Raw genomic sequence first — 11,753 nt, 5'->3', positions numbered from 1 at the left:
TAGGCGGAAAAAAAGCATTAGGTAGTTATATGATTTATATACTGGGTATCAGACATACATATCAATTAAGGTTGATTTGTGTTACATCTGATTTTTCAATTCAACTGTTTACTTTTCTTAAATTTTTTACTTAATATTATTAGTCATTCTATTATTTCTATCACAAGTATATCCATTAATAAATTGCACTGTATTTTCTCAATTCAGAGTACTTTCCAACAACACTGTCATTTTTCTGTAAAGGAACTGTGGATAGTTGTTATGGCCAACAGTGGTACAAAAAGAGAAAATATGTTTTATCCTGATCTCTGTAAAAGTTCTCACTGAATTTTGTGCATGTACAGAAAGATGAACTTTTGTGATCAAAATAATTCATGTGGTGTTTAAACATAATAATACTCTTCTCCAATGTAGACGAGGGTCCAATGTATCTCTTACATTGGACATGAGTAGCTTGGGGAATGTCGAACCCTTTGTGGCTATACCAACCCCACGGGAGAAGGTAGCAATGGAGTACCTGCAGTCAGCCAGCCGAATTCTCACAAGGTCACAGCTGAGGGACGTCGTGGCAAGTTCACATTTACTCCAAAGTGAATTCATGGTGAGCCTGCTATTTATTATTTACTCTTTGGTAGGTATTTTGACATACTCGGAGCTAGAGACACATATGGAAATGACACTGCCCTGTGCTCAAGCATCTTACAGTAAACAAATGGATCCACCCTCTGTCTCACCAACTATTAATGTGTTCAAACTAGAATGTGATAGCTAAATTGAGGTAGAGTTTGTAGGGTTGGCCAGGCAAAGAAGTGGCATGAAGGAGTTAGGCAGAAAAGGAGCATTTCAGGACGAAGGAACATCCTTGCTGTCACTGTTTGGAGAATTAAATTGTTCTGTTCAACTGAAGCATTGAAATCAAGGTGGAAGTGGCAAAGGTTGAGCCTCAGAAGTATAAAAAAAGCCAAAGTCTTAATATATATTTAGGAGTTTGGACTTTATCTTGTGTTTTGGAAAGACCACTCTATCTGCAGTGGAGTAGGCACTAGAAGGCAGCAGTTTGGAGGCTCTAGAGATAATGCTGGGGAATTGTGATGGTGGTCTAAACTAAGACAGTAGCATAAAAAATGGAGAGAATCTATACGACTCTACCAGAAGTGGGCTTAATTGAATGAGGCAGTCAAAAGTAATGGAGAATTCAGGGATGATACACGGTGTTTTGGCTTGAGCCACAGGGTACATGTGGTGCCCTTTAATGAAACAAGGAACACAGGAGGAAGACCAAGTGTGGGCTCAAAATGATGGCGAGTTCAGTTTCAGACCTGTCAGTCCTGCTGGTGATAGCTCAATGCATGATCACTGTATCCACCCACAGAGCATGGAGTCAGATTAGACCTTCTTAGGTCTAATCATTTCCCAAGGAGAATATTCATTTTACAGGTCACCTTGAATCTTTAATTACTTGTACGTCTTAAGTTGTGCATATTAAGTGTCTAAAGTAAAGTAAAAACATGGAGTTTTTTTATATTAGACTTTACACTATGTTATCTTTTCACATGGGAAAAAAAATGAGACCTAGAGGGATGAAAGAACCCGTCAACGATCACACAGCCAGCCAAAGGCACACCTAGTGTTCTTTCCTATAACTGCAGACAGCTCTCTGTTTATAAGATAAGCCCTTAACATAAGCCTGTTTCCCTGAAAGGAAAGATGAGGTCAACAAGGACTACCCAGGAGAGAGAGAGTGCTGGGAGATGACAGATTGTCAATGTGTGTCAGAAAGCGGGGGGTAAGAAAAAGGACAGGAGTAAAGATATTACCTACTTGTTGGCTCTGCCAAAGCAGGCCGACCTGTTTAAAATTAGCAGACACGAACATGTGTTTTCTATTGAACGTTCAACAATTTTGCTTATGTTGGTAACTTGGAACTGAGAAGTTAAAACATTTAGTGGGAGCAGGGACTAGGGATGAATATCATAAATTCTAACATAATGCAGGTTTAGGAAACAGTGTAAAAAAAAAGCTGCTCCTGTCGGTGGACCAAGCCTCAGATACATAATATAGTCTGGCTTTCCTCAAATTTTCAGATATACTGAAAACTAGGACAATTTAAATTATTTATGATTTATTTCATTTCAATGACTATTAGGTTGTTGAGTTATATTTTTCACTGGAGAATGTTTAGGGAGTGAAATATTATTTCATGTGATCTAAGGATTTCATGCTTAGCATAAAAGTTATTTTATTTCACATTAATCTTATCTAAGCAATGCTTTGCAGGATTTTGTTAGAGAACATAGTATTTTGTATCATCAAATCCTTAAATATTTGTTTGGACAATTTTGAAAACTTTGGCTCATTGCTTTCTTTGTCCCAGTCAGCTACAGATGCACCCCTTTTTAGGTCTAATGCATTTACATAGAGCCACTTCTGTTCTAATTGTCCCCTCTCCTACCATCTGAAGCACTTAATATATATTCTGACTAAGAATATTTACATTCTTGTAAGTGGGAGAAAAAATATCTGGATACCCTTAACAAAAATACTGCATTGACAAGCACGAATGGAAGAGTCCAATTATAAACCCTTCCTTAAAACGAAACAAAACAAAACAAAATCATCATCACTTGAATTAACAAAAAAGTCATTGATATCTACCATTTGTGGGACAGGAGGTTTCAATAATCCTAAAAGAGTCACAATTATTGTTAAAAGAGAATTTATCATAGTAAATTTTTGGTACTGAACTTACATAAACATTTAAATGAATTTCAATATATTGTTTAAAAAATCCATTTTTCAGCCACCTGTGTAATAATTTCAGCAATTATGTCATAACGAGATTCTTAAAATCTAACCGAAGTGTAATATGTCTCTTTAACGTCCACATTAAAAAATAAATCTTTCTAACACAGAGAGCTGTTTCTTAGAATTCAGCTTGTCAGAATACAGCCGATATGTTTATGAAAGGAAGGGTGTTGGTCAACCAGAGGTGGTAGTCTGTTGTTTTATAAATGACTTTGAAGTCCAATAGGGCTCTTAATCAAATGGCCCCCTGTGAAGATTTTCTTTGTGGCAGCATTAGATACACTAATTTGATATCATTTATTTTTGCAGGAAATACCAATGAACTTTGTGGATCCCAAAGAAATTGACATTCCACGTCACGGAACTAAAAATCGCTATAAGACCATTTTGCCAAGTAAGTTTCTTTATTTAATAATTTGCATTGTAAAGCACAAGACAAGCCTTTCCCATTTATCTCTACCTCATTATTTACAATCATTACAACTCCCACATACATACAAATTTGGAGTTACAAACACATCTCAAGACTAATAATCATTGAAATGGTCTGAGGTTAATAATTTTATCTTGCATTACTTTTGTTATAATAGCCAGCTCACAATTCCAATAGTGACACGGTTTTGAAACTTTATTGCACCACACATTATGGTCAACTGATTTTTTCAAGGGTGTCAAATAATTCATTGGGAAAAGGAGGGTCTTTTCAACAAATGATGCTGAGATAACTGGATATCCACATGCCAAAATATAAGGTTGGGGACCCTGCCTCATACCATGTACAAAAATTATCTCAAAATGGATCTGAGCCCTACATGTAAGAGCTAAAACTATTAAACTCTTTGAAGAAAACAGGTGTAAATCTTCACGACCTTGAATTAGTCAGTGGTTTCTTAGGTATGGCACCAAAAGCATAGGCAACAAAATAATTGGTTAATTAATTAAACTTTATTAAAATTAATAAGTTTTGTGCATCAAAGGATACCTTCAAGAAAGTGAAAAGACAACTCACAGAAAGGGAGAAAATAGTTACAAATCATATATCTAATTAAGTACTTGTGTCTAGAATGTATAAAGAACTCTCACAACTCGGTAATAAAAACACAAGCATCCCAATTTTAAAATGGGCAAAGGATTTCAATAGAAATTTCTCCATAGAAGATATACAAATAGTCAATAAGCATATGAAAAGATGCTCAACATCGTAAGTCATCAGGGTAATCAAAATCACAACAAGATACCACTTCATATTAACTAGGATGACTATAATAAAAAGTGTAGGCAATAAAAAAAATGTTGAAAAGGATGTAGAAAAATTGGAAACTTCATGCATTGCTGGTAGAGATGGAAAATGGTGCAGCTACTTAGGAAAACAGTCCGGCAGTTCTTCAAAAGGTAAAACCTAGAGTTAGTATGCAACCCAGACATTTTACTCCTAGTACATACCCAAGAGAAATGAGACGCGTGTTCACACAAAAATTGTAAACCAAATGTTTATAGCAGCATTATTCACAGCAGCCAAAAATTAGAAGCAACATAAGTATCCATCAACTGATAGATGGATAAATAAAATGTGGTATAGCCACACAATGGAATCAATAAAAAGGAATGAGGTACTGATGTATACTGCAACGTGATGAACCCTGAAAACATTATACTAAGTGAAAGAAGCCAATCACAGAAGACCTCGTATTTCATAATCCATTTATATGAAATGTCCAGATAGGCAAATCTATAAAGACAGAAAGCACATTAGTGGTTGCCTAGTGTTAGGGGGAATGGGGATAACTGCTAAAGGGTGTGGAATTTATTTGGGGGATAATGAAAATGTTATAAAGTTGATTATGGTGATCATTGCACAATTCTGTTAATAAAAAAATAAACTCTGCGGTGACACACTAAATGGGTGAATTGTATGGTATCTGAATTACATCTCAATGAGGCTCTTACCAAAAAACTTCAATGTGCATAACAATCACCTATAGTCCTTATTAAAAAAGAGTCCTGTGCCAACCCTAGGGATTTTGTTTAAGTAGATCTGTGGTTGAGCCCAGGAAACTACTCCTAGCAAACACCCAGGTGATCCTGGTGCAATTTATCAACATCAAGCAATGAGCTGGATACCAGGGACCAGTAAGGAATAAGAAACAGTCTGTAAAATCAAGGAGGTCACAGACTAGAGAGGAGAGAGATAAACAAGAGATTATGTTCAGTGTCATAAGAGCCAAAATAGAGATATGACCCAAATCGTATAGGAGTTTAGAGAAGACTGAGTAATTAATTCTGCCTGGAGCAGGCAAACTCACTTCAGAGAGGAAATGACATTTTCATCACTAAACAAGCATATAGTTGGGGGCATAGCAGAATACATGAACATCTCACAGCAATAGCTCTAGAAGACGGAACCACTAAGACTTTTTAGAAGTATTGACACTGAAATAGCAGTCTTCATAATTTAGTCCATTAATTCACTCATAAGGCACCAAATTCTCCATATTTATGGTAATGTCAAATTAAAAATCAAGTAATTAAAATATTACTGTTAATAATGTCTTTGGGCTTCCCCTTCTAGTAGAATTGGAAATTCATTGTTAAAATCACTCCACTGCAACATTTTTAACTGGTCTCTATAGTTAAATCCACTTATCTAAGATATATTCACTGTTGAAAGATACTTAATGACTACAACTGGCTGAAGGGGATTAAAATGCTCTGTGTTAGAACTGGTTTCTCTCTCTGTTAAAATTTTCATCTGAAATATACCAAACAAATAATCAGGGCGTATACATCCATCACAGTTATTATATTTACCCAAGCCATTATCTAATTTCAGAAAGAGCTGGAAATTATTAGGATTATTTCGAGGTTCAGCCTTCTCTATTTCCGGCTCCCATGATATCAGACGACTGCTTCGTGGTCCTGTGTCAGCTTTTCCATTCCCAGAACTGGGTGGACTGCTTGAAACAGGGCACCTGTGCTGACAGCTGATGTTGCAAATGATGGATTTTCTGTTGAAACTGTCTGCAGCCTGAATACCACACCCACCCACTGTTGTACAAAATATAATTTAGGAAATATAGCTTGGGCAAGCACACTATGGGTTGAAAATGATCAGAAAAGACTGGAATGAATAGGCAAAGCTGTGCTTTATGGCTTATTTTAGATTGTAATATAAAACAAATTTGAAACACTGCGTAAAATGATAATTAGCAAATGATCAAGATTTTAAGTATTATTATCGTTTTTATTGTTTTAATTTACACTAAATCCTCTTAGGTTTAAAATCTTGCCAGCTTATACGTAAGAGTGAGGTTATGTAATTTTGAAGATACTTTGCAGCAGATGTACGGATGGCCAAGAACCAATTAAATTATAGCTATTTCTCTGAACACAGTGTTGGCCTGGCTCAGAACACTCTAAATGGTAGATTAAATGCTAACATCAAGTTTATATCAAATTATTTCATAATATTAACAAATATTAGCTGTAAAAATGTCTACAACCTAAATCACAAAAGCAATAGGAAAAAATGATTATATGTCAATATAAAATTATTAGCACACGATGAAGTATAATAATAAATTTGATATATATTTCTTCGATGCAGTCAACTTATTTATGCAAATATAAGACTATATAGAAAAAATTAAAGAACGCTATTTACTCAAGCCATTATGTTATACCTTAAAATTTAATATCTAGTAATGTTTCCCACTAAAATGTTTCCTCTTATATTAAGTGCCTAGCACATAGTAGATATGCAAACAAGTGAATCACTCATTAAAGCAACAAGTTGTTGTAGGGAAAATACAGGAAAATGGTCAGGGCCCCTCAGATGTTCAGAATCTTGCTGAGCATTTGATGTAAATATGCATGTGCACCCAGGTGTTCCTTGGTTATTGTCTAATGTAATTGCGCATGTGCACCCAGGTGTCCTGGGTCATGGATTTAAGAATAAAGGATGAGTGGCTCTGATCCATGGTGCCTACCCTCCACCCCTGGGATGCCCCCTGGGGGAGGGGGGCCATGGGGAGGCTGCTACTGCTGCTGGAGGCCTGGCATGTGAGGAGTTTGTGACCCAGTCTGTACAATGGGTTTGAAGGGTCTGAGCCCTAGCTCTGACAATATAGAAGGAAACTTAGCATAACTAAAATAATGAAACTTTTTGGCTTTAGTTATGATTTGCCTCACTCGACAACTGGCGTAGTTGTGTAGCTTTGCAAATACCTACCAAAGTTCCAACTAATAATAAGTCCTCAGCTAATGTTAGTTTCTCTTTTCCCTCCCTACCTAATGGAAGGTGAATCCATCATTAACCCCAAAACCAATTCCAGAAAATAGGGACATCATCTATGTAAAGTTTACAATTCCAAATGCAGAGTACTCAAGAGCCCCATTTGCTCTTATAATTATCACATGTTTCTTAACAAGTAAGTATCCATATAATCCCATCCTGCATTGCCACCATCAACTCTCTACAATGAAGGGAATGTTCTGTGTCTCCAATCACTAGCCACATGTGTCAGTTGAGCACTTGACATACAGCTAGTACAACTGAGGATATGATTTTTAAATTTTATTTTATTTTAATTAACTTTAATTAGCTAAATGTGGCAAGTGGCTATTATATTGGACAGTGCATGCCTGGAGTCTTCTCTCTCCCTGAAACAAATTTGAAGACGACACATGATCACCATGAAGGTGTGGCCAGACTCTGCCTTTCCTACCATTTTCCACTTAAATTGAATTCACCTATGTAAACCATCCTGTTCCTCTCATCCATGCATTTGCCCACCACTAGCAGTGATACACTTTCCTCCCACCTAATTGCTTCTTCCCTTGACTTCAAACCTCAAATGCATTTCTTCCTGGAGGAGAAATCTTAAGCACAGAATAGCCTTTGACAGAATCTGATGGGATGCCAATCAAACCATCAGGATCTCGGTACCATTTTGTCTAAGTGGAAAACTTAAGATTGCCAGAAGATATTTTAGGGAGACCAGGGTGGGGAAATTTCATGTGTTCTATACACCAAATCTATCTCTCTCTCCTCTTAAGCACAGAATAGCCTTTGACAGAATCTGATGGGATGCCAATCAAACCATCAGGATCTTGGTACCATTTTGTCTAAGTGGAAAACTTAAGATTGCCAGAAGATACTTTAGGGAGACCAGGGTGGGGAAATTTCATGTGTTCTATACACCAAATATCTCTCTCTCTCTCTCTCTCCTCTCTCTCTCTCTCTCTCTCTCTCTCTCTCTCTCATATATATATATATATATATAAAACATATATATGTGTATATATATGTATAATATATGTTGAGAGGAAAAAAGAAAGGAATAAGGGAGAGAAAAAGAGAAGGGAGGAAAAAAGGATAGATAGATAGATAGATAGATAGATAGATAGATATAGATATAGATATATAGATATAGATATAGATATAGATATAGATATATAAAACATATATATGTATAATATATGTTGAGAGGAAAAAAGAAAGGAATAAGGGAGAGAAAAAGAGAAGGGAGGGAAAAAGAAAGAAAGAGAAAGAGAAGGGAAGTAGAGAAATAAAAAGGAAGGAGCAGAAGAGAGGAAGGAAAACTTATCAGTGTTCAATTAATATTTGTAACTGTTATTGATACTGCCTAAATCTATCATAAATGGTATGCTAAATATTTAACATATAGCTCAGAAATGTTTAGAAAAAATTATTATAGTGAATTTGACTAATATGTAGACTTAAAATGTATAACGTGAATAAAATTATGACAGTAGTGATGAAAAATGATGATGATGATGGTGATGGTGANAAACATATATATGTGTATATATATGTATAATATATGTTGAGAGGAAAAAAGAAAGGAATAAGGGAGAGAAAAAGAGAAGGGAGGAAAAAAGGAAGAAAGAGAAAGAGAAGGGAAGTAGAGAAATAAAAAGGAAGGAGCAGAAGAGAGGAAGGAAAACTTATCAGTGTTCAATTAATATTTGTAACTGTTATTGATACTGCCTAAATCTATCATAAATGGTATGCTAAATATTTAACATATAGCTCAGAAATGTTTAGAAAAAATTATTATAGTGAATTTGACTAATATGTAGACTTAAAATGTATAACGTGAATAAAATTATGACAGTAGTGATGAAAAATGATGATGATGATGGTGATGGTGATAAAGTTTTTTTAAATCCTTGGCTTTTTCATTAGTCCAAGCTAACATTAATAAGACTTGGTTGGAAACCTACTTTACCATACTCAGTCATATGTTATAGCCTTGCTTTAAAAAGTATTTGGAAATCTCAAAATATTAGGAAAATACTACAAATTACTAATTGCCAGCATAACCTTCACTTAGCTTGACGGGGAACCTTCTTCTAAGAGGTTTATGGAGTTATCAGTAAATCATATGCATCTGGGCATTATATAAACTAAAGGAAGTGGGCCTCTTTTCAAGCCTCAGTGGATTAGGAAGTTTGTGGAAACTTCTACTAATCAATGCATACTAAAAGGAATGAATGTTTTCTTGTCCCCTTTGCTAGGAAAAGAAAAAAAATATTGTGAGAGTCAAAAGCAGTATGTTAACCCTTTCTAGCAGAATTTAATTCTGACATTAAACACTCTATGAAACACATACCAAATAGAATTCACAAAAGTTAATCAAATACAACCCTTGCCTTCAAGGAGCTCACCGCAATCCATTGCGGGCAGGCAGAAATTTAGACACTTAAAGTACAAGATGATAAATTCTAAAGTAAAACTCAGGGAGCCCAAGCAAAGAAGTGAATGCCTAATTCTGCCTGGGAGGGCCAGGGAGGGCTTCGGAAAGAAGGTATTTCTAGAAGTGAGCCTTGAAGAACAGGGAAGACTACACCATACAGAGAAGGCAGAGGAAACAGTATGTGCAGAAGCATAGAATCTACGAGAACACGGAATATCTAGCTCAGAGTGTACCGGGTAAATAAATCAGAAAGGGAAGATATGATCTTACTTCACTTATGTAAATATTGGTAAAAATAACTGCCATATTTTCCATAACACTGAGGTCCACAAAAAGCCTTTAAACTCTTGATGGAAAGTGCTTTTAGAATTTAAGACAATGTTGCTAGCACTAAACACATCCATCCAATAAGAGATACTCATGCTGTTAGTGCACAAACTTCTACACATGGTAACTAAAAACAGAGTCTTTCAAGTAGTGAAAGGGGATTCGGACCAGACCATGTGTTTGCTGCAGGGCAGGAGAAATCAGTGCAATAGGCCATTTAGGGCTATCCAAGCTGATCTAATAGCAGGTGTTCTATTGACAATGTCATGAGGCCTGGGGGCCTAATTTCAGAATAGGACAGACAGTTTTTGCTATGTTGCTAAAAAGTTATCGCTTATGGATCTTGATACGTCATGAACATGTGAACTCTGACTCTAAGAAACCCTGAATTTGACTTCTGAATATGCACAAAACCTAAATGTGCAAAATATACCTACTCTATTTAATGCCTCCCTTGGCAGAAGTGATTAGTGGTAATACTATTCCTTTCTGAAATAATTTTTCCAAAAAATTTAATATATATAGTATTAAATACAAACAAAATGACAGTGGTTTAAATAAGTTGGAAATGTATTTCCCTCTCAAGTATGAGCTGCCAGGGTTGATATGGCGACCTTGCCATGCTATGCATCTAGACTTTCCTCTCTGCTTGCTTCCCCATCCCCAGGGCATTGCCTTTCTTTGCGTGGTCTGAGATGCTGGTCACCACAATCGTGTCCCAAGCAGCAGGATGGAGTAGGAAGTGGCAGAAGGAAAGCGCATTGCCCCTTGCTTTAATCCCATGATCTGAAAGTCACACACATCACTTCCTCTCACATATTACAAATGAGAGCTTAGTCACATGGCCACAACTAATCACAAGGAATGGTAGGAAGGGGAGTCTTAAGCTGTGCATCCTACCAGATTCCCAGCCAGAACCTGGGATCTTGTTACTAAAGGAAAAGGAGACAGTGAATACTAGGAGACAACTAGCTCTTAACACATACATTTGGATGTGTGTGTGGCGGGGGGGTGGGGAGTTGTGGATGCTGTTGAGTGCTACGGCTGATGACAGCAACAATGTCAGAGGTCACTGATGCTCACTCAGCAAGAAGTTTAAGGGCAACGCGCAAATGCTTCCAGCTGGGAGCCCTCCTCCGTGCTATCCTTGATGGAGTGTGTTCAATGAGTACCGTTCACTCCACGGTGGCTTCTCTTTCTGCTTGTTCATTATTTTGTGTTCTGCCAAGAGTTTTGATCCATATGGTTGACAAAAGATGTGCAAAGAAACAATGGAATAATTTCACCCTGAATATTAAAATGCAGCTCCTCAGGGGTTCAAGGCCCTTTGGGGGAAAAAGACAAGGGGAAAAAAAAGCAGCCTACCAGAAGCACTTCAATATTATGAAGGGCCTGGTCAATTTTATGAAGNAAAAAAAGCAGCCTACCAGAAGCACTTCAATATTATGAAGGGCCTGGTCAATTTTATGAAGACTGAGACATTTTACCAACAGGAGTAGATTTAGTTGTTTTGGTTTGGGGGTTTTTTAGTGGGGGCAAAGCTTATATTATTCGGAGGGAATTCTTTTTAAAAATGAATACAACATGAACACTGATTAGGTACAAGGTCTTTACTGGAAATGGCCTGGGCAAGTGAAGGTCGATCCACCCCTAATCAATTGTAGAATGGAAGATGGAGACCTGTCATGACTTTAGGAGACTTGGGGGGAAATTAAGTCCTCTTGAATATTTACAGCCAACTTCCATCTCCAAAGGATCTACATTATGAGGGCTTCCGATGATAAGGCTGACCTTGGACACAGTCCCAGGGCTGCATCCTCTGCTCTAAAGAGGGCAGTTGCTTCAGGACCACTTGCCCTAACACATATCTTCAGGAAAAATTCTCATCAGAGCAAGGCCCAA

The 11,753-nt window shown here is 36.8% G+C and overlaps 1 protein-coding gene across 1 annotated transcript in view; it reads left to right on the top strand.

Annotated features, from left to right (window-relative positions):
* Nucleotides 1–409: 409 nt before the first annotated feature.
* The window catches only part of PTPRR (protein tyrosine phosphatase, receptor type, R), a gene marked incomplete at its 5' end in the record, with an annotated part of 50,998 nt that continues 39,654 nt past the window's right edge, over nt 410–11,753 (top strand). The window contains 2 exons of the mRNA XM_008591830.1: nt 410–601; nt 3,115–3,199. Of these exons, the coding sequence (XP_008590052.1) occupies nt 410–601; nt 3,115–3,199 (277 nt within the window). The remainder of the gene's footprint in view (nt 602–3,114; nt 3,200–11,753) is intronic.

Source organism: Galeopterus variegatus, unplaced genomic scaffold (genome assembly GCF_000696425.1).
Source record: "Galeopterus variegatus unplaced genomic scaffold, G_variegatus-3.0.2 Scaffold7333, whole genome shotgun sequence".
Lineage (NCBI taxonomy): Eukaryota > Metazoa > Chordata > Mammalia > Dermoptera > Cynocephalidae > Galeopterus > Galeopterus variegatus.
Note: the sequence above shows the minus strand (reverse complement) of the source record. Positions and strands in the feature narration are given on the sequence as shown.